The sequence below is a fragment of the Halyomorpha halys genome, unplaced genomic scaffold (assembly GCF_000696795.3).
Source record: "Halyomorpha halys isolate HHAL.00 unplaced genomic scaffold, Hhal_1.1 Scaffold343.1, whole genome shotgun sequence".
NCBI classification, from domain to species: Eukaryota; Metazoa; Arthropoda; class Insecta; order Hemiptera; family Pentatomidae; genus Halyomorpha; species Halyomorpha halys.
The window spans coordinates 499,061-526,367 of NW_027109758.1; the positions used below are offsets into that span (position 1 = coordinate 499,061).

The window sequence follows — 27,307 nt, forward strand, 5'->3', positions numbered from 1 at the left end:
CGTTTTCAAGGTCGTTTCGAACAGCTGATTATTCAAATAGCTGTCAAGCCCTCAATGACTTACGTAGTTACTGGTCAGGGCTGAGTTTACTTGGAATTTCATTATATATCTTCTGAGGGAATTTTAAACATTAGAAGTGAAAAAATGGAACATTATATTTACAGAAAAAGCCATAAAAAGTTAGATGTAAATGAAATTAAAAGAAATTTATTAAGTAGAAAAATAGAAAATAAGGTAAAACTGAAAGGAAGTCTATTTTTTTTTTTTTAATGAGGATTACTTTTCATTGATTTACTTTTTGAGGATTATACACGTCATTCCCAATGTTAAAGTAAAACACTTTTTCCTGAAGGCTTCTTGTTTTCTTTAAAATGATAATGAATATGGTTCATGGAATCAAGAATGTCCAGCACAATGGCAAAAGAAGGCAGTATTTGATGCATTTTCAAATGAATATGTTTATGAATTTCCATTAGTAATCCAACAAAAACATTGGAGATTCTTGGGTTTAGTTAACAAAATGATGATAAATAAACCAACTGTTACTAAGAATTTAATATTATTTATCTTTAAAAAATATAGATAGAGAATAATTCGAAGAGCTAAGAACTTTGCTTCATTCATAAATAGTATTCATGGTGTTGAAGAAGAAAAAAGGAATATTTTTTATATATTACCTTATTAGGGCTACTTTAAATATTTAATGTGTATATAATTTAAAAATAAATGCTAAAATAATTGGAATTAGAGTTAGTGTATTTTTTTAATTAGCTATGAAAAATAATAAGTTGTATTACTTAAAAATAATAAACACTATTACATATTACATGATAGGTAGCAATAGTTACATCATTTATAATACTATATTATGTATGAAGAATAAGATGTGTTTTTTAGAAATTGTAAACACTTATTTATTACATGATGTGTAATTTAAATAATTAAACGATGTTTAATTATGCATTACATAATATATAAAATTATGTATACATGCATATATTATGTGATTTAAAAAGTTTAATTCATAAGGTAGACAATTTTTAAGATTTCTAGGAAGTTTAGTTCATCTGTCATTTTTTGAAAGAGAAAACAATTGAGAACAGTTCTCAATATTTAACTCCTTTATTAAAAAAAAATAATAGGTCTGTTTTTATTTTTTAGAGATAGATATTATACCTCTAGAGCCAAAAAATGCTCCTATAGTTAATTATTGAATAGTTTTTATTTATTAAATAGATCTTAGAATCAAAAATAAAATCTTTGAGTCGCTTTTTATCAAATTTTATCCTGGAAACCACACATTGCCAAAATTTCCTGTTGAACCATAGCTATCCTGAAGCAATTCAATAGAATCTGTTATCTCCTTCCACTCAAAACTCATCAAATCTTAATTTCCTCTCTTGTATAATTTAATGAATTGCTCAAAATGATTTATTTTTGGGATTACCAGAGATACGCACATAACCCAGTATTACACCGAGCTGAAGTGGCTGATGCCAGTATTTCCAAGCTTCCTTTCTATTCCAAGTAATTAGTACTCAACTCCCCTCCTATATCCTAGAAAAAATGCAATTCAAATTTTCAGTCCAATCCCGTACTACCAGGTCCTGTTTATCTGACACCTACCCTCCACCTCATCAAACTGCTGCCTTTTATAAATCATTTTTTACTCAAACGGCATATCACTGGACCTCCATTCCCTCTAACATATATCATGAACTAATCCTTTTGTTTAAAACCCTTTTATTTGACTATCTTTTACTTCACCAATCTAATCCAATATTATAATAGTACAGATAATTTGAAACTACCTTTTTGTTTTCCTTTTTATGTATTTAGTCAGTTTTTAATTTTTTTCTTTGTATCTAAAATTATTTACATTGTTTTTAGTCATTATATGTTATTGTAAAATTAAAATTACCTTATAATTGTTCTAAAGGGTCCTCTAATAGTCCTAGAATAATAAACTATTTTTCAGTTTATTTGATTATTAATGAGTGTTTTGTGAATCATTTTGACATGGATTTTTCTGTCATAGTTATTCATTAGCTAACATTTAAAATTTATTTAATTAATAAATATAATAATAATAGTTATGTGGAACAAATGGTTTTCTTTATGAAGTTATTTCTATAAAACCCCCATGAGAAGGACCCTCACTGCTATTGGTGGCTCAGCCTAGTTTTGCACATTTGAAATAGATAGATAGTTATTCCCTCATTTTATTTCAAATTTCATTGCTTTATGGTTACTGGTAAAACCATTATAAATTATTTTGAAAATATTATATTTTTAATTTTCTAAATGTGTAATCTTTATATGATAAGGTATAGTGGCAGATTCAAAACGTATTAATTTGCATTGAGCTATTAATGATGGATATGGGGGTAGTCATTAATTACTATATAAGAAAATCTAGGCATTGTTTGGAATTTTTTAACTATAAATTACAAAGCTTCTTTTTATTTGTAAACATATCTATAATTTATATTCCTTTTTTTTCATCGTATAAAAGTTCCATTTGGGCCTCTCCCTGTCCATCGCTGTCAATGTGGATCGTAACTTCTTTGGAAGTTACTTCTTTCAGAAGTTGTTATAATTTAGACAAAGATAAATGAAAAAATATATATTATACCAAAATATCATTTCTACAGTTCAATATAAAGGATTGTATAACATATTTTAAATTATTTCGTAATCCATAAATCTAATTAAATGGTACCTATTGATTAAATTTAGAAACCAACAATCAATTACAATTTCAGATATCAGCAGCCAAAAGACTGTATAGATTTCTAATGAAGAATCATTTAGAAGAATCTCGTGTATTATTAATTAATGCAGATCTTATAGAAATGCTATGTGAGGCATCATGTACAACTAATATTGTTTTGTTGAAGTGAGGAATTTAAATTTTTAAATCAGACAGTTTTTAAGATTCAAAATTTAATATTTTGTGCGTAACAGGTACGTCTTCAGATGCATTTCTGTATTTATTGAGTATAACCAATTTTTTCAACAAAATCACACAACTTATACTATGGTATCAGTCATTAGAGCTCTTTACATATTACTGAAGATTCAGGGTCCAGATAATGAACTAATTCTGGGATTAGAGTTAGTTTCTGATATTATATCTAGGCAAGTTCAAAAATTATTTCAAATTAATCAAGTTTATAAGTACTATGCACTTTTATAAATATATTTACATTTTTGTTTTAAGGTTAAATAGACAAAATACTGCCGTTAATACAGTATGTAATATACCAAATATTATAAATTTACTAAGCAAAGTGTTAAATTCCAAAAGCAGTAAACTAAATGTTTATGCTGGAACAGAAGTAATTATCAGTTTACTCCATAGCCAAGGAATACACAAATTTAAAAAAATAATGGAAGAGATAGTTTTTGAATTATTGAAAGTACTGATTGAAATTTTTAAAAAATGTAATGACAAAAAATGTATGAGAATCCTGTCTATGTTAGTGAATGGATCTATGAGGTATTCTTTGAATAAAAGATTCGTTAGAATTTTAATGTAGAAAAAAACTAATAATGTGTGTTAATACTATTTTTATAGATTTCTAGTCTATCCTATAGTTGAAGCAACTGCTGAAAGTTCAAAGTCTTCACTCTTTTTAGAGCTGGTATCAGTTATGAAAACAATTTTGGTTCCTTTTTTAATGGTATGTATTTAATGAAAATAGAAAAAATAAACTTAAAAGAAACATTGACTAACTGTTTGTAAAGTTATGGTGTCTCATTTTAGAATTATTATTTTTTTTTTAGGAAAGTGAAGATAAATTGCTTGAAAATGATTTAGAGATGGTAAAAATAGTCCTATCAGCATTACTAAGTATATATCATAGCCCTGAAGAACCTGCAACCAAAGAATTTTCACATTTTTTAGCATCTAAAGGATTTTTTGATATTTTACCATTACTTGAAAAGAAGGAAAAGTATGTGATATTTATTTATTAATTTAATCATAATAATTTATTCCACAATACAACGATAAATTACAAGAGATTTATTTTGTATTAAAATTTCTGGGAAAATCATTTTAAATTTCTATAATTTATTCTATGACATTTATGTTTTGAGTTCATCTTGCCTATTTTCAAGTTTGGCCTCTACTACAGTATACAATTATTGTGCATTAGCTTTACAGTATGTTACTATAAACATATATGTAAATAATATACAATAATAATCATATTTAGTAAAATCAGGTAAATATATCATCAACAATACTCTAATGGAATAAAAATACTTCATTCAACAATTATAACAATCAATATTTATAAGATTTTAATATTCAATTGATATTGTTTTTGTGTAATTTATTCGTTTCTACTTCTGGACTATTTTTTTTCTGGACTATTTCTAAAATTCTTTTGTGAGATGGTTGCGGTGGGACCAATAAAGAACACAAATAGCTAAAACCTATTTGTTTAGCGCCTTGAAAATTCTTCTGGGTCAAATAAAATATTGAAACAAATTTAAAATAATATGAAATAAAGTTTCACCATTGTTGCAATTATTTAGAATTATTATTACTTGTTTAGAATTATTTTTTAAATAATGGATAATATATTTTTATCTTCTAAGTTTAAGTTTTGATTGCAAAAATTGTCTCACACGCAATTCCTCAATTACTATACTGAGTTCAATGATTTGTGTTGCCTATTTTTAAAAACATGAAAATATCAGAACAATTTAAAGTTTGTAGGAAAGGAATATGTAATAGAATAAATGTCAACATTTTTAATAAACATTTATGAATGATAATAAATGAATTTAAGAAGGAAATAGATGAAAACAAAATTCAACTGAAAATGAATCACAGTTGTTGTAAGTCATTGAGGTAGCATGTTTATGACAACCCTTATGTATTTACTCGAGCAAAATGACTTTCTTAAATTTTAAATTACGAAAATTTATTTAATTTTTGTATTAATTGTTGTTCAGTTTATAAAATTATTAATTTAAATTGCAGTGTAATGGACTTAGTAATTGTAATAAGATCACTTCTATTTGAACTCCTTCAGTGCCTCAGTAACAGTGTCTTAGGAAAAGAAGATTGGAGAAACATATTACTGCCTGGTTTTCAAACTCTCCCCAATGGAAGTTCCTTCATCTCAACAATCTTGTTTCAACAATCAAATCATGTTTTACCAATTACTTCCATTACTTATTGTTACTTTTACTTACTATCATCCTCAAAGTAAGTGATTGATGAAGTTTAATAAAACTACTTTTATGTAAGTATCTTCTATAATTTATTTTATTATTCTTTTTAGTCCAACTATAACAGAAGAATACTATCTAAGTTTAAGCGATTACATTTTGTCACTCACTCACACACCATCGGCTTCAGTTACCAAAGCATTATGGTTTGTATCAGCTGTAAGTATAAAATGTCATTTAATCAACAAATAGATTCTTCATTTCCAAAACTGATGAGTAGTTACATATTTGAATTTGTTAATGTACTTATAATGCTGCTCCATTCTTGTGCCTTTGTTCTCAATCATCATAATTTTAATCAAAATCTACTGGATCATAAAGAACTAAGCAGAGAACCTATGAGATAAATGAAAAACTGGTTTTGGATGAGTTACTGGGAGTGTTAGAAGAGGAGCAGTTCTGTGCCTCTGCCTACGTGGACTACTGTGGTGCCTTCAAATAGCTGAGCCAGAGTCAAGAGAGAAGCTAAACAATGTGCCAGCCTTATAACGGGATAGTGTGAGGGGAGGAAGTTGATGATAGACGCTGCCAAGACACAAGCAATCCTCCTTGAAGATAAGACTGATCAGGCACAACCTATAAACATGGATAAAGGTCAGAGTTGCTCACCTACAAAGGCCTTAAGTTAGGTGTAGGCCTAAATATGATTACCTTACTTGGAATATTTGACAGGTAAGGTGTCCTAAGTAATGATTGGTCCAAGTTGGGAAGGGGCGCGTTCTGTGTCCTGATGTATCCAACAATAATTATGATCTATAAAGGAATAGTGGAGGATATTCTAATGTATGGGTCTGCTTTATGGTTCCAACAGTTCTGTTTCGCGTCACTAGAGAATATAGGTCAACTTCGCACATAGTGATGCAGGTCTTGACTTCCTTCTGCAACAAGAAGTGAACAAGTATGTTTTCAGGAAAGAATGCTTAATGTAATTTTCAGAGAATCTATAGGTGAGGATGTTGAAACTCCTACCAGTAGAATAATATAATCTGGAAAGATACAATTGAGTAATATTAGATTTTACAATTCCTCAAGGACATGAGGGTTCTATTACCAAGTTATACTGGGACATAGATGGCAAAAGCTCCAGCTGTAGCATTCTGGAGACGGTTGAGCATGATGTCTTAATCAGCACTGCTTTGAAGGGGCCAAGAGCTACGATGATGAGAATAACTGAGAATGAGTTTCTTTGGTTGGTGAGTGAGGAAAACATCCCGTGGGTTCAAGGATTTTATTTACAGCTGTAAGATGGCAGTGGAAATAGTCCACTAACAGATAAGAGTCCAAAGAAGAAGAGGACCTGCACCAGAAAGACCACAGCAGATGGAAGCAACCCTCTGGGATTTAAAAAGAGGGCTGTATTTATAATTGTTTGTATACTTTATTCCTTGCAGTAGTGTGTTGTAATGCAGTCATGCCATCCAATTGCTGCAAACATCCATATTGCCCAAAAGTGAAGTACATAAATAAGTTATATTGAGCTAAGTGGACCTATTTATCTCTTCAACCTCAATACTTCTTTTATTTCAGGCTATAAACAAAAATATATAAATTTGATCTAATTACTTTTCATAATTCTTACTAGATTACAACCAACTGTCCTCATGGAACATCTTGTTCTTAGTTTTCTTCAATATTATACAATCTATGCAATCTGTTTCCCTTTTAAATTCGCAATTCTTTATTTAAATGCCAATGTTTGTATCTTTTACTAATAAATTGAAATAAAAAGTCTGCGAGATTCATATTATATCCAATTAGTATTTTTATGGGGAAAGTCCAGATATATATTTTAGATTATCTAATAATAAAGTTTCATTACAGTATAATTAACTATAGATTAAACTTTGGAAGAAAACAATCGTTAGATTTTTTTAAAAAATGAAGTAGATGTGAATACATTCTAATATCAAATTAATGAAGTCAACATAATCTCATTACTGATTGACTTAAAAAAAAATCTTTTAATAATTTTTATTTTATGTTTTTAGGTTGCATACCTAGAAAAAAGAGAGGAATCACATAATTTAAATATGGCATTGCATAGAATATTAAATTTTATAATGTACTACAACATTGAAGAAGTATACACACATCATCCTGCAATTCTCTACTGGGCATTTTCTGATAAATTTGTCTCTAATGAACTTCAAGCACAAATAGTAAGCTTTGAACAGAATAATTTACTTCGAAATGATAAATTTTGAGAATATTTTTCTAAACTTTAGAGTTTTTCGTTACAGATAAGGCAATGGTTGGATAATGATGATGATGGAGCCATTGAAGATCTTAAGTTGCTTTTAACTGCCAATAAGGAATCGTGTCTTGTGATGATGGTTTGATTTATGTTCACAAGTATTTTTAAATATATAGGATAGGCCAAACGTATTTGGCACTAGTAATAACTTTTAATAAAAATAAAAGCATAAAATAGTGGAAACTCAATTTGCTAATATATGTTTGACACAATTTAAAAAAATTCTGTATTTAATATTCTAGTGTTTGTAAGACTTTAACTCAATTAAAAATATGTACTGTGAGTTTTAGACCGAGTGCATAATTTATTTTTAAAAGTTTACTTACAAATAAATTATGCACTCAGAATAAAAATTCAAGAATTTAGTTTTTCCTTTCTATATGACTAGGAGCATTATCTTGAAAAATTATATTCCATATACTGGTACAATTTGGAGGAACTAGTCCATTAAGTGGGCCTAATGGTAATTTTTTGCCAACACCAATGGAGTAATTCTTATGCTACCTATTATTCCTCCATGTCAAACTTGTTTGAGTTTCTAGTGGACTTCAAAAGGAACGGCTATTCAATGGAGGAAGCCTAATATTCTTAGATTTTTCAGAGCCCAGAAGATTGTATCCCCATTTTTACAAATCATTCCGGTATGAATTCCAATCCGCCACTATCTTTGTCATCAAATTTTTTGTATAGGCTTTTCTTGATCACCATGTAACTTTTTTATTGACGTTTTCCCCAATAGACAAGACTCCTTGAGAATACAACAGTTCTTTCAAAAAGGCTTAATTCCATGTCTAACTGCGACCTAAAAAAAAAGTCTTCTAACCACGTGGAATGGATCACCCTCCAGCATCATCCTGAAAGGGTCCCAATCGGTATTCCTTTAAAATCTTTTTACAGTGAGAGAAAAGGCTTCTCTGCATCTGACTTGAACGAGTTCAACCAATGATCAGACAATGTAATGTCTGAGGTGACACTCTAGTCTTTACAAAGGCTTTTAATACGGCTTGAGGAAAGTGTTATATCTAAAACCTCACTTCTTGCTCTTGTAACAAAGGTCACTTCGCAACATCTCTTAAATATTTCTTACTCTATTGAGAATATAAATTACAGCAAGGCTTTGCCTCATTCATTGGTGTCTGTGCTTCCTCCCAACAAGTGGTGAGCATTAACATCTCCACTAAGAGTTGTAAATCTACTTCTCTGGAACAGTGAAGAAGTCTATCTAAATATTGATAAAGAGGATCTAGGTTGTGGAGAATCTTTACAGGGTAACTGATCCTCCTTGTTGTTCCCTTCGTCACTTGAGAAAATATTCTTTCACTAAGGATTTCCTTCCATAGATTATTGGTGTGCGTTGTGAGCAACAGTGTTAAGTTGTTATTAAGTTAAAATGGGTTAACTTTTATTTTGTGCCAAGTCCATGGAATAAAAACATGACCTTCTCACTCTGGTTAGAATAGGTTGATGACCTGAAGGATAACCATCCCATTTGCCAGAAATGGACATATAGAGGGAAAAATTGTGGATTTAGCTTTTTATTGTTCCTTCACATAAAAAAACGTCTCTGACACAAAACTCTTCAGCAGATATTTATCATTTGCCTCTACTTTCATCATTTTTATAAAAGTGGTTCAAGGAGATGTGGCCCCCAAAAACACCCAAACTTCAATAATACGTTTAAATTTATTTAGCATTAAAAAGAAAAGTATTTAATTTTTATTTTTAGTAATTTTATTTATTTTTCCATCTTTATTATGATATATGAATCTCTAAACTAATCTACCTCAAAGCTGATTTTTTCATAAGACTTGTTTATTTTTAAGTCAAGTATTCTAAAATCAAGCCAGATTTGCTTTATATTCAACCAAGATTTTTTCTTGGTTTTACAACCTTTCTCTAACTGTCATGGCTGAAATTTAGCAATTTTTTAAAAAATTTTTCTTGTGAGATCTTTACCAAAATCCAACCTCTAAAATCAATTTTTTATTGTTTTTCTCCTAATAAAAACATATGCGGATCAAAAACTCTTTCAATTTTCTTTATGTTTGAAAAGCTAATATCCACAAATATTTCAATTTTAATAATTTGGTATTGACAAAATGAAACTAAATTCTGAAACATTAATTATTATATATTCTATGGCAGTAGCCTATATACTTGTCACTTAATATGTCAATAAAAATAGTTGAGATTACAAAAGAAAACATATATGTCAATTTACTGAACAAAGCAAGCATTTTTTCAGGTTTCCTAATCCTTCTGGCTAAACTTTGCGAATGTAAATTGAAGTATTTGTATCTTTTATTAAAATCTTTGACTTCTGTATTAAAATTATAACTTTCATTCAATTTCTATCCTTTAAATTCATAACTAGTTACAAATAAATTATCCAGGGGCTGATGGCATCTGACAAAAAATCAAGCCTTGTAATTTATGAAATGCTGACATCAATAATACTGAATAAAATCGGTGAAGCTGACTACATATCATACTATGCTTGGATGACTCTACCTCACTATCTAGCTAAATTTTCTTCAGATTCAGATGCTTCAAAATGTGAGTGGTTAACATTTTTTGTTGTTATGAAATACTAAATATAATTTATTTTTCAATGTTAAAATGTTTTTTGAACAGATGAATGCTTGACAAATGTTATGAAGTTCTGCTACATATCAAAACTCAAAAATTCAAATATTTCCAAGATCTTACGAATTTCATGCCTTCTACCAGGAGCATTTTTAAAATATTTCAAAATGTCTTTCTCTCCCAATGACGATGGAAAACTGACCGTAGATGACAACCACTCAGGAATACTCCAAAGTACTTTTAATTTGATTGACAATCTTATCAAAATATCGTTAAAATTCAACGACAAAAGAGGTATTATTATTTGTACAATTAGTTTGCATGACAAATAAAATTATTTAATCATTTTAATAAGAAAAATGTTAACATATCGTTCAAATTAAGTTCCAGCAATTTATATAACTAATGACACTTTCTTAAATACAATGGAACTATTATTGACATCCAATAGTGATATCACAAATGCTTCTCTAATGAAGCTTCTGAAGTCATTCATGAAATTTCAAAAATTAACAAATCAGAAGGTAAGTCTCTTCTTTTTAATAGTAGATTGTTCCCCATTTCAATAGTTTGTCCATACATTTTACAATGAAGTCAATGTGTTTTTGTTTTATTTAATTTGTACAAAATGAAGAAATTAAATTATTACACATATTTTAAAAGAAACACTTTTCTTTTTCAAGTTTGGAACTTATTTATCCAATTCTCTGGCATCACTATTACTTTTGATTTTTATGAAAATTTATTTAACTTTGAATGATTTAATGACTTTCCTTACTATCAACCCTCCTAATCATTTATCACCTATGAAAATAAGATTTTTATTGATATATTTATTTAAAAAAAATAATTATCATGCTGTTTTTAAATAGTTTTTTGAAATGATTTTCATAGGTTACAATAATACATTTAGGTACACACACATACACACACACACACACACACACATATATATATATATATATATATATATATATGTTTGTAGTCGTGTAAAGAAAATTATTTTTTAATCCTTTATCTTTTGAACACAATAAATTGCTATTAATCATAGTGTCAATTTTTTTTTTGTAAGAACAGAGCTTGAACTTTGTGATTGTTCGTCAATTAAGCTGTTTCATTTTAAACAAATTAAAACTTAATTTTGTTTTTTAGAGTTCGAAAATAATATTTCTTGATGTTACAAGACTGCTTCAGTTTTTATGTGGACAACCCGCATTATGTACTGCAACAATTAAATTTCTTGCTCTGTATTTTGAAATAGCACTTGATAAAACAGCATCATCTTTAATTGACATATCATTACAAGAAGAAATTAAAGTAAGAGCATTATATGTTCATATTCAGATGATTTGTAGCAAGGTGAGTGTTATCAAAATACCATTTACTTATAAGTATTAATAAAATTGAATTATGCATGTAAGTAGAAACATTATTTTACCTAAATGTTAATAGAAAATGAAAGATAGGTTTCAGATTTGTAGGATTTGGTTTTAAAAAGGAAAAAAAAGAAAAAAAAAAAGATTTTTATAAAATAATAAAACATTTAATTTTACATTAAGTAAAATTATTTGTTTACTGTACCTTATTTCTTCTACTCTAGTCTCTTCCTAAGGCTTCAACAATATTTTCATCCACAAAAGCCATTTTTGTTTTTTCAGAAATTTCAGTATTGGTCTTATAATCATACATACTTTTCCTTAACTAAGTTTTTCTTGTTATATTTTATTGTTGTGACAACTGGGAAATTGGTTAATTCTAGCATTATATCTCCATTAAAACTTATTTGCCTCAGGAGGTTTAGAGTTTATCACAAGATTAGTCATAATCAATCTTTAATAAGATGATAGAAATTAGCTAAAAGTAATCATGCTCCAAAAGTTTCTCTCCTGGTGAGCACTCCCTGACTGTAACTCAACTAACCTATTTTATTTTCTCCAAAATATAATAATAAAAACTTCATTATAATTTAGTAAGTTTGAGATGACCTAAGATTCAGTTTCTAAGAATTCATTTGTTAATTAAACTTTACTTACCTATCTTATTGCTTGAGAAAAATATGTTTCTACCCATATAATATCCTTTCAGAGCAGTAAAAAATCAATTCTTATAGTTTGAAGCTGTCTTCTATTCAAAAATAAACTATCTGAATTTTCATCTTCGCTAGGCACAATACCTACATATCTCATTAGGAAACATAATTTCCTGCATACAAATTTTTCTCATTGACTAATATTTTGAACAATTTAAGCAAATAAAATAAAGATACAAATAAGGTATCACTCTTTGCTTACAGTCAGACTGTGAAACATCATCTTACTGTTGGATTTGCTTAAAGAAACTGCTAGAACTGTCGGATGGCCTAGGTCTTGAAAAACACCTTTCTGGTATACCGTACACATCTAAACTTCTCTTGACAAGTGTAGATACTGGCTCTTGGAAAGAAGCTGTTTCATTCATTGAAGTCTGGTTTCCAAATTTATCAACAATACATACAAGTCGTGCACTGGCTGTACCGAGTTCTATAACATTTCTCACCAACTTTATAGAAAAGCTAAAGAAAATTTCAGCAGATCCGAAAATCATAAATGGATTATCAAAGGTAGTTCTTTAATATATTTTCTTATATCACTTTAATATAATCTATTTCATTAGATTAATCGTTGACCATATGCAGATTTAGATAGTCAGAGTGGCAGTCAAGAAAGTTAAAAAACAGTAAAAAAAACTATTTATTTGTAACCAATGTTTCGCCCCACTTTGCAGGGTTTCATCTGAGCTAAATGAGAACAAGATACAAATATTGTGAAATATAAAAAAACAATTGAATTTAGACAAGAGTGGAAAATGTTATATAAAAAAGAGTAACCCAGTGAGCTAAAAAATATATAAATATAAATAAATAAAACACTAATTTATAACAGGTACAGTGATGAGCGATAAAAGTGCCATTGTAAAATTAGAGTAATGAATAGTGAAATAATACTTAATAGAAGTAGTAACAAATATTATAAAATAAAAGGAAGGGTGGTGAAGTAAATGAGGTTCAAGAAAGGTGGAATAACAGATAAGGAGGGGATAGGTGAATGAAAAGAGATAATAAAAGAAATTTTTTTTTATCGTATTTTACATTGTTTGTATCATGTTCTCATTTAGCCCTGATAAACCCCTGGAAAGTGGGGCGAAACATTGGTTACTAGCAAATAGTTTTTTTTACTATTTTTTTACCTTTCTTGACCGTTATTTGGACTATCTTCCGACAAATAATTTATTTTAACTAATAATATTATATGCAATGTTTTAAAATTTTGAATTAATGAATTAAATTCTAATACAATCAATATTATGTATTAAAAATATTTTATGTTACCCTAAATATAGTATAGTAACTACAACTAACTTATAAGAAAAATTTAACTACTCCAAAACAATGATTCAATGTATATTTCAATAAATGTACTTAATCTATTTTCTTTTTAAATATTTTGATTTTTAAAACTTATTACACCCTGGTTTTTGCTGAACAATAAACACTAAACCAGTTTGGATAGGGCCACAAATACATTTGTCTATCTAATCCATTTCTGTTCGTCAGAGTAATCAATCCATCTTCTTACCACCAAAATAAGGAGAGAATTTTAATCTGGCGATATCTTCAATTATTATTTTTCGATAGATCTACGCATTTCAGATCCCTTTGAGTCCAAAAAATGTATGTATTGTCTGCCTATGTATTGGAGGGTTTTCACTGATTTTTTTTTTGTTTTTGACAGTTTATTCCTTTAATGCCTGTGCAAAATCGGGCATCCTGTGTGTAATATCAGCTGCGTAATAGCTGAAAAACCTGACTCTCCTGACTATAGTCCTAAAATGGCTCAAGTGGTTTTTATGAAACTTTTTTAAAGTCTTATACTTAAAATCCCTCCTTAACTTTCCAAGTTTAGCATAAACCTCCAAGAAAAAGTAGAGAAAATATTATGAAAAAAACGAAATTTCATTTTTGCATAGCTCAAAAAGTATATATTTTATTTTATGGTAAACTATTTATATGTTTATGGATGCAACAGCGATGCGCATTGGAGTGTGGTTCCCAGAGCACTCAGTTCGGAATGTTGTGGGTTTGATTCCCACCTAGAGCAGTTAATATTTATTTCTCAGCGGTCCACTCCCACCTTGGTAAGTTAGCAGTGGCAACTTCAAAGTAGCCGCAAAGGTGTTGGCAAAAAGGACCACTAGGCCCACCTGCCGTACTAGTTTCCCCGACCAGTTACCAATACCAATAGCAGTGAAATGGACAATAAAATTATGCAAATAATTTACTCGTAGGAGTTATTGATTTGAATAATTTACTAGGTTAACTTCAAATGGAGATCAGACCACCAATAGAAGTAAGAATAGTTTTCTGATCTAAAAAAAAAAACATGGTAAATTCCTTTTGTCCCTCATATAAAATTTAGCAGTTTTATATTGTCACTTATATAATATATGATATATTATAAAATTATACGATACAATATTTGCTTTAATATCTATAATTTATTCTGTCATGCATTGTTAAACATTGGTATTTTTCTGATGATTTGTTACAGTTAATAAATTATTCAACAATACATAAAGAAAAAGAAGAAAAAATAAAAGAAGAGAAAATAAAAGAAGAGAAAATAAAAGAAGAAAAAATAAAAGAAGAAAAAATTGAAGTCATGAGAAAATAACACCAATAGTTGCCAACAATTTTTATTAACATTGTGGAGGAAGAACTTTTGATTGTTTCAAGTATAATCTATAAGTAATTAATTCTAAATGTTTCAACACCAACATTAAAACATGGAAGTGTAAATATTTTCAACATAAAGAAATAAAAATATCAACTCATTGTTTTGAAATCACTAATTTCAAAAAATTTTTTTTTAAAAATATCTTGTGATAATTTAAGACCAATACAATGATCATAGACTAATAATACTGATTACATTATTTTACAACAAAGCTAACATACTAGGAGAAATCACATGGCTAATAAAAAAAAATATTACATAATAAAAATCTATCTCCGTCCAGCCCGCTGAACAAAACATCCTTTGAATGAATTCAGCCGAACGTCAATTTCACCATCTTCAAGCTATAAATCACAACAACTAATTTTATATACACAATTGACATTCATATAAAAATAATTAAATAAAAATTATAGTATCACATGCTCTTTAAGAAGCCCTTCTTTTGTCTGTTAAAATCTTTCAGCTGACACAAAAACATCAGGAAAAATAATTAATTTTGAAATAGTTAAAATAAGTATTGTTTTAACTCTGCTCATAATAATGTATAGTTAGTTATAATAGAAGTGGGCTGTTTGTGGCTGAGGGAATGAAGGAGTCTACTTTAGCAACCTTGTTACAGTAGTAGAGTCGATTTAAAATCTGCCTGGAAGGGGGTAAGGGTGTTAACTTTTAATCGGTCCCATGGAATGAATGATAACTTGACCCTTCCCCAATGGTTGTGGTTAGAATAGAGTGTTATCCTGTAGATAACCCCCCCTCAGTATGTCATAAATGTATAGTTAAATTAAGTATATGTAATATCTAACTGCTAACTCCAATGCAAGAATCAACTTTCAAAACTAGCCTGCAGCAGTTTGACAAAAATTATAATATAATTATATTATATTTAAATGGTTTATTTCAAAATCACAGGTGGAGAAGCTGGTCCTTTCTGGTTCTCACAACACATTTTAGGTTTATCACAATTTGAAATATCCATTAATAATTAATATTTTATTAATAACATAAAACTGTTACTAATAATATAAGCCTTATAAAAAAACAAAAGATGATATTACATTAAATTAGTTGGAATATCTGAAATTTTATTTTATATAGTTAAATGGTTCTATTTCTCTGAAATGAGTTAAATAACTGATAAAGTTATCAACACATGAATGTTAATCCTAATAAAATAAAATTCACCTTAAATAAAATGTAATATTAAATAATTTTTCTAAACTTAACTAATTATTCTGAAGTCATGAAACTGCAACACTCAGAATTCAAGAGCTTTAATAAATAATTCATAAATTTTAAGTTTTTTATAATTGCTGGCAGTCCTATAAAGTCTTATGATAATAATAGATCACAATATGCATTACCAAAGGCATATTGGAAAACAAACTGGAAATTAAATGTAAATTCCAATTATTTTTAATGGAATGAGGGAACCATAGACAAGGACTTTTTTTTAATTTATTTAAATACTTCATTAAAAAAAAATTACACACATTTTTTTTTATGATCAGAAGAGAATGTGTTTTCAGTTAAAAATTATTCGATTTTTATTTTCAGAGTGAGGAGGCTTAAAAATAATTCTGCTCTAGATCTCAAAAACGAATATGCCACAGGCCCAAAAGGGTCGAAATATGGCACTTAACCTATGGTTGAACTGCGTAGATCTGAGTGGCTAAAGCCCTAGACTAATAAGGCAAAGCTACAGATTCAAATCCTTCCTTAAAATATAGTCCTGTCATTGGCAGAAGTTAGATATTATTCAGTACAATAGAGGTGTTTTATTAGTAAAAGGAAGGGGTTGGTATAGCCAAATAGTTAGAGTGTGGTATAATAATAATTTAAAGATTATGAGTTCAATTGCAAGTCCTACTTGCCAATATCAGACATGTGAAGGCTTAAGGCAATACTCACTTAAATTAGGGAAAAGAAAAAATAAAGATTTGTAAAGAAATTTAAATTATTATTATGGGAGAAACCTACTGTTTAAACCTGATTGGCTGACTATTGCAAAAGAATGATCGAGGCTGTGATTCAGTGATGGATCGCAGCACTATATATAATGATGATTTCTAGTGATAAGGGTACATAATAATAATGCACCTTAAGAATAATAAAGTTTTGAATATCAGTACTGTCAGTACCAAAAGGTATGAAACACCATTTTTTATCAAAAGTAAGATACATTTTTCTTAAAGGTTTCAGCTGTAAGTCAGAAAGTGCAATATCTGATTCAAATTAAAAAAAAAAATATTGATTAACTAAAATTGATTAGTTTCAAAAAGTAGGACAAGAATTTGACACATAAGTATTGTTTTTTGGTATATAATTTCACACTATTTTGTTAAACTTTTGATTGTTATCAAATAATTTTAATTGTAATTTAATAAATAAATAAATATGTTCCATAACAGGACGTAAATGATCTAGGAAGCAGATGCTGCAGATAGAATTGTCTGATTTTTGACCTTATGCAGTTGTTAAAACAGTATGCTCAGCACTAAGTCCCATCCAGCTTATAAATTCTTTGACTCTTTATAGCTCATCATTTTTGAAGGTGGAAAGGTCTTAAGAAGTATCTTTCAAACCATGGTTTCCAATCTGATCAGCTCCACAAATTTTCTGTCACGAGAAATGTTAATTTGCTAAGCTTTTGAACCACCCAGGAATTGAAATGGGTTTATTCGTTGACTTCTAACTCATGGAATTTTAGAGTAAAAAAATCAGCAGCCAACCTCCTAGAATATCTTTAATATACTTCTCCTCCTCCCCCCCAAAATAATGAAATGAATATATTATTCTTAAATATATTAAGAACAATGTACTTTGTTATTAATTACCCCAGCGAGATGTTCCAGGAGCCAGTGGAAAGCAGAGAGGTGGGTCCCTCTGTCACAAATACGATAGAGAGTTTGATACACCAGCCCATGTACTTAGACAATGCCCCAATAACTCCTTCTGCATTACACACTGGCACCATAGAGTCAAATGTGAATTGATAAAGCTCCTTAAAAAAAAAATAGTACACCTGCTTTGATGACGTCTACTGTATGGATGCTGAGATATAGTAGCATGCCCTAAGGCTGGAGATACAGCTCTTGTCTTGGATCCAACAGTGTGATTTAAGAATATCCAAATAATACAAGGATCTTTTTTAGAAGACCTAGGTGCTAGGGTTAGAGACACATTATACTTTATCAACTGCATGGACATTAGCTAAGTGCTTATTTATTTATTTATATTTAGCTTATCTTAATATTATTTATTTGTTTTAAACTTCTTTGATCTCTTTTTAATTTATCAATTTATTTTTGGCTTATTTATAAGTTTTAACCTATTTATTTCATGTCAACATTATTACCTATTGTTATTTTATTTTAATTTGTTTCTACAGTTTCATTTATTTATGTTTTGTTATTATTTTTTTCTCTTTCTTTAAGTTTGCTTACTCGAATTAGAACTCGATATTAGCAACAGATCACCGGAAAAGAGAAATATGAGATATGCTTGAGTGGGATGTAATGAGAGGATTAAATATATAATATTAATAACAAAACAAAAGAAAAAAGGAAAACAAAATACAAATGAAGAAATAAATAACAAAAAAATTTAATGTAACGTAGGTATTAAAAAGAAATGTATTGTGAATTTTGCACAAATATATTTTGTTTTATATATATTTTTTAAAGATAGATCAGAATGCTGTGTTATAGCAACCCACTGTATTTGGGCATCATTGCTTCCTGTCACTAAACCATTTTTCTCTCAAGTAAATGTGGGAAAAACAAATGGAGATAAAGTAACAATGGATACTAAATGATAGAAATAATATAAAAACCAAGTATCGGTTAAATACATTTCCAAAGTATAGAAAGAGATATCAAAAGACCAAGAGCTTTGATAACAATGGAGGTAATACAAAACAATGATTTCAATTTTTTCATGTATTAGATGAATTTCGCTTCTTCTAAGAAAAAAGGCATTTGAAAATAGATAGAAAAGAAGAATGCATGGTTAAAGTCTATTTTACTTAGCCACTAATATTATATTGTTAATTTTATGCCTTCAACAACAAGTCTACTTTTAAGAATTAAAATATTGAAATAATGTTTATAATCATTCTTGAAATATTAGTGGACAAATGTTTTATTTATCTTTATAAACATATCTTAAAACTTAGTAAGTACAGTTAACACTTAGAAAATCTGTGAAATAATAAGAAAATAAGTAACTGTATGACAGATCTAAATAATTCTATGATTTGGGTAACTGATGGGACCAACTAGAATACAATTTACAGTACTGATTTTTAAAAATAAATATTAGAGAAAATACCTGATCTTGGTAATATATTTGTTGATAACATATTGGAGAAATACATTCTCTGACACATTTCAGACGAGATAAGGATTTCTGAAGAGAGCAAGTAGGATTCTGTTCACAAGCAGCTTCGAATTCCCGAAAGGCCATTTCCTTCATGAAACATTATATAAACTTATCATATAACTGGAATGTTTATAAAATTTGTGGATGCTATAAAATTGAAAGCTGTAGTCCAGCAAGTGCTTGCCATTAACATATAAAGCAATGGTATATATGAAATATGAAGCATAATATGCAAAACATTTGGCTTAATACATTCCAAATGCATGTAGCCTTTAATTTGAATAGTTGTTGACAGGTGATATGTGCACACTACAAATATTATTATAGTTAAAAGAACATGTTTAAATCATATTGGGCCTCTGCTTCACAAATCGACTGTGCAAAAATACTAATACTAGGCTGTAGTCCTTAATGCAAACTAAAGGCACCCCTCCTGAGAGTGTTCAGTGATAAATGATGACATGCAGAAATCTGAAGTGGCTCCTCATCTTGTGCTCATATTTTACTAGCCACAAAGTTTGTGGCACAAAGGATTAAATATTGATTCTAATTTATTTGTGTTGTTGGATTTCAATGAACTGAGTCCCTTATTGTTTTAATTGATTGCTTTAGTGGTTGTTGCCCATGCAGTATGGTAGAAACTATTAAAAATTATACTGAAACATATGTATATGTACCTTAAGTTTTCATCTTCTATTAACGAAAAGAATTAATGAATATCAAACTCGACCAAATTACTTGACGCCTCAGTAATTGAAATGGTACATCAAAAAGGTTCAGTTTAGAACTTACATTTTTGTTGGATTCCTTATATGGAAATTCCGGAAATACGAATGTGGTTTTTTGGCTTAAAGCAAAATTGAATACAAACGATATTAAGATCGTTGGTAAAGAGGGCATGACAACATGGAGGAGAAAAATCAATAATTTCTAATATTCTGGCAAAAATCAGAATTATTTCAAATTAATTGACGTTTGTAGAACACTGTTCTAATAGTAACGATTTTATTATCATTTAATTTCTTAATAATTTGTTTAGTTTAACTAGTTTCTCAGTAAGGGAAGTGAAATTCCACTTTAGAATCAAAATCGAGTTCAAAAAGAGCCTCCAAAGAGTCCCTGTTTTTGTCAGGAATTACATAGCTCTTCTGTAAAACTTACCTGTGGCGTCACTAATGATTTTAAATTAGTTTCTTCAGAAGCCAGCTTCAATAACAGCGATATGAATGTTGGAGTGCTTTTGGCTTGTCTAAATGTTTTTTCTCGATCCCTGCATGAAACACGAGAGTTACTTTTGAAATCTGATGGAGATTAGTAATTTTGGCTTTGTAATAACTAATCCCTTATCAAATAAAAAGTGAGCTCTATGTTGAATTTTTAAAAAAATAAATAATCTACCAAACTGGGCTTTTAATGAATAGAATCAAGTTCTACCAGCAAGGTGAAGTTATCCATCTTTAGTGCGATTGTCGAGTTACCGGTATATCAATAGAGGTGTTTGGATTGTCGTTCCACCACACAAGGCATAGCTAAGAATCCTAAAACCGAATCAGAGTATATAAAGAAATGTAAGGATATAAAACAGCCAGTCTCAGGTTTACGAATCCCGTGTCAAAATAAGCCTATGCCTTACACGTTGGAGCATAATAAGATGAAAATATTACTGCAAAAGCTGTGAGAAATCTACTCCATAAGTTGATTGGAAGGAATAAGAATATAAGGTTTATTCTAATGACGAATTCTGAACTTGGTAGAACCTACATTGGTACTGTACATACTCGAACGAAACCTAGTTCACAACAATCCAACAACTCCTTCCTCAAAGCCAGGTGATATTTTGATTTTCACAAATGGTTCAGAACTTGTCGTTTGTGCTGTTGGAACGAATCTCTGGCAGTTTGATTATTGTTACCAGAATCGGTCGGAATACAAAACCTGTAAATGCTTCTGATACTTTATGATAGTCGTAAGTGGATTTTCAGAGAAATCTATCGTAGTAGACCAAGTTCATTAGTGCAAATGCAATCCCAAACCATAAAATTACTCTCTCCGTGCTTAAAAATTGTTTTCATTTTCTTGAAGTCAAAGGCTTTCTCTCTCTACCTTTAATCCAATAGTTTCTACTGTTTGACTCCAAAAAAATTGAATTTGCTATGATAAAAAACAATACATCTTTTCAGAATGTAGATGGTTTAATGAGTTGTCTTAATGTTCATAAAAAGATAGCATCTGACTGATCCATCAGAGATCAGGTTTTAACCTATGCTATGACAAGTACTGTCCTTTTATCCTTTGTAGCCCGCTCTATTGAGCTAATATCTCACATTCTGGATAATTTTTTTACACTTTCACCTTATTATGATCTGATGTACTCATATTTATGAGATTTTGTTCCCTTTTTGCACGTTTTCACGTACCAGACGTTTTCTATCTCTGTGTTTTTTCATGTCCACTGAATATTATGCACAATTTTTATTTTCTTTTGATCAAGAGATTGTGTATTACGCGAAAACAATTGTTTCTGTAAAAATAATTTGTTTGCACTATAAATTTATAAATTAGATTGTTCGATTTTGCAATTTCCTTTAATTGAAAAAAATAAAGCAAAAAATATTTTTTATCATAATAATCGGTTAATCTAGAACAAGAAATTATTAAACTCACTTTTTTTCTCCGAAAAAGTTAGTACACGAATAATTATTTTAGCTATTATAAGTACTTTTATTTAGGGTTATAAACAAATTATTATCATTTATAAGTAATCTTTATTGCAACATTTCTTATTTACCAGCTTGATTCTAAATTAATTAGAGCATTTAATTTTATGATATTCATTGTTTAAATAATTTCACGATATTGTGAAAGATGATATACGGATATAAATAGCATTTGAATTTTAAAGAAATAATGTAAATGTTTAATTTAAAAAGATGTAATGATTTGGAACGAAATTTTCGTTCACCGACCTCCACTGAAAAGGATCTATGGGGAGGTTTGTTTTTCTTTTTTAAGTGAGAGTAAGTCGATAGCTGTGATCTAATTAAATCGGTTATAATAGCATAAGTGGGATTTTGGAATTTTTAAATTTCCTTAAGCTGAAACTTGTTTTGTAAATTAGTACCCGAAACTGTGATCTTTCTACTTAAATTATACTTAATATATTATTTATGAAATAAATTGATTAGGAATCGATATATTTTTGTGTCGTCTCAGAAAGTGATCACAGAATGTTGATTCCAGTGCCGCTCCGAAGGGAAGGGTACAGCGTGGTTGTTTCCATTGTCATATTTAAATTAGGTTTATAAGTTATTTGGAGATTGGACCGGCTTATGATAAAGTTGTAAATTTTAAACCATTAGACTTGTGTTAGGTAAGACGAGAGTTATTTGGTTGTTCAATGAATAATTTATGCACTTTTTACACTTAGTAACATTGTATTACTTCACTAGTTCTTTTATTATTATTAATCAAAGTGTTGCTACTTGTTTTTAAAATCAAGTAGGTCGTTTTGATCTAATTTTTGTAGATATGTACAATAGCAGTATCTTCTTTTTCATGATACTATAAGCAGCTATGATTATGTTTGTTTTGAAAATCCTCCTTGATTCACTAAGTGAATGAATTAAATCGAGATAAGTTAAATAGAATTTTTTATGATAAATTAAGTAACAAAATAAATTATATGTTTTCTGCAATTATGATCATACCCATACTTGATAATAAGTAGTTAAGTTACTTATAGTTTTTTTTATCAAAAAAGTTATCTTCTGAACTTTTTGTTTTTTAAAGATACGGTGATTTGGTTAGAATTACTAATTTTGTTGACAAATCTTTACACAACAATGACTCCAGAAAAATAAATAACAGCATATATCTGATTAACTGATTCAATAATTTATAGGTTATGAGGTTTCAAGCACTTTGTTTGTCCATTTTTAATTAACTGTGGTTTATTAGCGATATTATCAAAATATATAGTTGATTTAACCCATATATCTATGCCTTCTACTATGTTTTTGGCTATTTAAAACAAAGACTGGTAGTATAAGGCCAAATATTAAATCTCTGGAAGTTAGAAGCAATTTTTAAAAAGAAGATTCATGATTTTTTTAAAGATGTATCAGCAGACTGAAAAATGAGTAGTATTTCTGTGTGAAAATGATTTTTGTGGCAAGTAGTTTGCTTTAGGTATACAAATAATTTAATAATTCTAACTTGAAAGCATTGTGAAGTGCGAAATTGTATTAAGTTAATAAATTCATTATAACTGAGTTTCATTTATAGTTAGCTATAAATGTGTTCTGTGGAACTTAAACAGGCATCAATGTGGAATGATAATTGGTCTTCTTACTAGAAGTATCTTCATATGAAGAAAAAAGGAATCTTTTTGAAATATAAAGTGGGAGTTTATTTAGCAAGCAAGTGAGAGTTTATTCAAAAGCACCATTTTTTTAACATCAGACACTAAATTTGACCGACACTCTATGTAGGTATGTAGTTTTAATAAAATAACTGGACTGAAGTTGTTTAAACAATGTAAAAAACTGGAGACGGATTGTAAAATGTTCTTTCATCAGTAATGGTTTGTTTAAATAATCCCTTTGCTGTTCTGTGGAATAAAGTTCTGAGAAATTATTTGTTACATGCCATGTTAGTTTTTGCTATCTACCATTTGAAGAAATTGTATCTTTATTTTCACCTATTATTCACTCAATATCTGGCGCAACAAACCCATGTCTAGTACACAGTGATATTTATTTTTCTCAACTAATTTATTTTTAGGCTCCATTCTCCATTTCCAAATAAATATATAAATAATTGCACTGATAAATGTTTATATTGAATGTATGATATGATATAAAAAATAAGTAAATAATGTGAAAGGGTCTGACTGACCCACCTGTCGTGTTTTGGGTTAAGACAAATTGAAACTATCTCCTTATGAGTGTCATTTAAGGAAGTTCCACTGTATTCGTACTTTTACAGTGTGTTGATTTTTTTGTGGAGACTGGGTAAGGAATAATGTGAGGATTGGAAATATTTGTTATTTATAATCTTTTGTTCAGAAGATTTGAAAGAGATAAAATTATTGTGATATTAATCCATTTTTCTAAACCAATAATTTCCTGTCCTAGTAGACTTAATATTTATAAATTGTGGATTAACATATTTATTAATATGGGTGTCATATGATCTCTTATTTTTTTAAAAACTCAGCTTTGTTAACTTCCTCTTGATTTGATTGTATAATATAATAATGTTAGATGTCTTTAAGATGGGTTAAAATAGTTCTACTTTTACATTATTGTTTCATACGTTTAGGGGGTATATCCTATATTATATTGTCATAGCTAGAATATTTACTGAAATATTAATTTTTGTATTTTATTGAAGATAATCTTGATTTTATATTATTTATATTAATAAAATAATTTTGTTTTTAGGGTTGAAGTTCATTTAAACATGGAACAAATTCAGGAGGATTTGAATATATCAGAAGAGCAAGAAGAGGAGGAACAGATGCATGGAGGAGAAGGTATACAGCAAGGTGCTGAAGTTGTTGGTGATCCTGATTTAGTCGATGATATAGGAGAAGAAATGCAGGGAAATGAAGTTGAAGGAGAAGAAGTTGAAGATTCAATGGAAGGTGAAGCTGCCAATATTGAAGACGATGCTGAAGGAGTTGATGAAGCTTTGAATGGTGGTAGTGGACCTTTGGAAGCTATAGATGGATCAGATATGCAAGAACAGCAATCATTAGATCATGCCGGAGTTTTAGTAAATGAAGGTAACGAACAAAATCAACCAGCAGAATCAAATGAAACTATCCGAGAAGTTGAACCTGAATTTGCTGGAGAAAGTATACCGCACAAAGAAATCGAATTACAAAAGAATTTGCCTACTCTGCCAGTGGATCAAGCAGCTATGGAAGTAGATAATGACCAGTCTGGATTAAAAGATGTTCATATGAAGGAAACTCCCGAAGCTGAACCTGAACCTGAACCAAGTCTTCCATCTCAGGATCAGGTATCAAGAATGGAATCAGAATCTTCCCTAGATCATGATGCACTTCCAGTCTCTGAATTGAGCAGATTGGCTGGTGCTTGCCTAAGTGTTAGTCAGCAAGCTCATGAAACATTAGAAAACAAATCAAAACTTGAATGTGTAAATGATTCTGTTCCTGTTGAACATCTAAACAAGGAAGTAAATTTACAGAAATCAGGACCAGAAAGACTAAGTGAAGAAGGCTCACAGATTTCCAGTATAATGAAAGATGCCTTACCAATTATTATGAAAGAAGAACCTGAGTCACACCACGATAATCCCGACCCAATGCAAGAACATTTAGCTTTAAAAGCTGCTGAAACTTTGCACCTTTCGTTACCAAAGAAAGATGAACCAGTAACAGATGATTTAGCTACTCTAGCAAATGCAGCATTGACTTGTGATCAAGCCAATGGCAGTAAACCAGAAGAACCTGTGAAAAAAGAGCCTGTGTGGTGTGATGTTGGTATTATCAAGGGGAATTCTTATCATGTTACATATTACCATGAACCTCCATTTTCTCATGATCCTGAACATGAAAATATAACAACTGACAATTTACCTGACTTTACTAACAGCTTTAAAATAGACCTGGAACCAGGTACAGCTTATAAATTTAGAGTATGTGCTATCAATTCTTGTGGGCGTGGTCCTTGGAGTGAAATATCTGCTTTTAAGACATGTTTACCCGGCTATCCTGGTGCGCCTTCCTCTATAAAAATATCAAAATCTGCTGAGGGAGCTCATTTATCTTGGGAGCCTCCTTCAAATCCAGCTGGAAATATAATTGAATATTCTGTTTGCCTTGCAGTCAGAAACACAACACAAGCTCAAACTGAACAGAAGGGGCAACAGTTGGCTTTTGTTCGTGTCTATAGTGGACCTCAAAATCAAACAGTCGTTCCTAACGCCTCCCTAGCTGCAGCCCATATTGATACTACATCAAAGCCTGCCATTATATTCAGGATAGCTGCAAAGAATGAGAAAGGCTTTGGACCTGCAACTCAAGTTAGATGGCTACAAGACGTTGTCGCCTCTCCCACAGGTGGTGTAAAAACCATGCTTAAAAAGACTGAACCAATAACACCTCGATTACCTGCAACAAAAAGGAAAATTGATGATTATTAAGACAGTTTCATAAAAGAAATTGTGCAATACTTCTGTTAAATTAGAAATTTTAAATCTAACTATAAGAAAGAGACTTATGTTTCAACTGAGAAAAAGGAATAATATTTCTTCTTTCAGTGAAGTGATTGATTGTTGCAGACTTTAAAGTATATGTAAAGTATTTCAACTTGAGTTTCAGTCTTACCTCTAACTTTTGTTGTTAGTAACTCCTTTATTTATAAATTAAAGGTTTTTTCAGTACAATTAGTTCTGAGTTGATTGGTTCTTTATTTTTGACAGTAGATTATTACATCATTAAGGGTAATTAAATCTTATATTTTTATAATTTGATGGGTAATGTTACTGACATGATCAGTAATTACCACATTATTTTAGTTTTGCTTTAGCGCTATTGATTATTTCTAATTATATTGGAGCAGACCATATTCATACAATATTGATCAATTGAAACTGTTCTGTCAATTATTCTAAGATCAAAAACAGTAAAAATATTAGTCTCTTAAGTAGTGGTCTGCTCAAATTATTTGTATATTAATGCTTGTTGTATAATTTCTCTTTTGTATTAAGGTTCCCATGCATGAACGAACTATTATACAAAAATTGGCCACTGTATAATTCTGTCGACCATGATGGTTTGAAGTGTAGGGAAATTGTTTTACTGAAAATTTTTTGGCATTTATACTGTTGTATGTACGGTGAGTTTGTTGTGCAACAGTTCGATCGTGTACAGGATAATAGTTTAAGGTTAAAGCCCTAAAACTTAGGGCCTTTAAGCTTATTTTTCTGTATGATTAAATTTGAAAGTAATTCATTGATTGTTTCTTTAGTAGAAAATAATTTCTTACTTTTTTAATAATTATTTATTGTATAAACAATAAACAAACTA

The 27,307-nt window shown here is 29.5% G+C and overlaps 2 protein-coding genes across 3 annotated transcripts; both read left to right on the forward strand.

Moving 5' to 3' along the window:
• The first annotated feature begins 67 nt into the window (after positions 1-67).
• LOC136795888 (uncharacterized) lies at positions 68-15,098 on the forward strand. The gene is made up of 16 exons (XM_067047927.1): positions 68-234; positions 2,766-2,899; positions 2,968-3,141; positions 3,224-3,502; positions 3,581-3,686; positions 3,790-3,959; positions 5,000-5,227; positions 5,304-5,409; positions 7,239-7,409; positions 7,491-7,583; positions 9,898-10,060; positions 10,139-10,384; positions 10,475-10,614; positions 11,243-11,449; positions 12,384-12,689; positions 14,677-15,098. The coding sequence occupies exons 1-16, from the start codon at positions 145-147 to the stop codon at positions 14,797-14,799; spliced, it is 2,736 nt and encodes a 911-aa protein (XP_066904028.1). The 5' UTR covers positions 68-144; the 3' UTR covers positions 14,800-15,098.
• A 7,004-nt stretch (positions 15,099-22,102) lies between these two features.
• On the forward strand, positions 22,103-26,612 carry LOC106681509 (host cell factor). 2 transcript variants are annotated; one of them, XM_014421854.3, is made up of 2 exons: positions 22,103-22,240; positions 24,693-26,612. In XM_014421854.3, exons 1-2 carry the CDS (start codon positions 22,233-22,235, stop codon positions 26,419-26,421), a joined length of 1,737 nt encoding a protein of 578 aa, XP_014277340.1. In that variant the 5' UTR covers positions 22,103-22,232; the 3' UTR covers positions 26,422-26,612. The 2 variants fall into 2 exon arrangements, with proteins under 2 accessions (XP_014277340.1, XP_014277341.1); XM_014421855.3 differs by lacking the exon at positions 22,103-22,240 and adding an exon at positions 22,460-22,618.
• The last annotated feature ends 695 nt before the right edge of the window (positions 26,613-27,307 follow it).

Excerpts from the sequence above, each read along its gene's own strand:
- LOC136795888 (XM_067047927.1), top strand. The coding sequence starts at position 145 with ATGGAACATTATATTTACAGAAAAAGCCATAAAAAGTTAGATGTAAAT. Across the intron at positions 3,142-3,223 it reads GTTTCTGATATTATATCTAG|GTTAAATAGACAAAATACTG; the intron begins GCAAGTTCAAAA and ends TTTTGTTTTAAG. Across the intron at positions 3,960-4,999 it reads TTACTTGAAAAGAAGGAAAA|TGTAATGGACTTAGTAATTG; the intron begins GTATGTGATATT and ends TTTAAATTGCAG.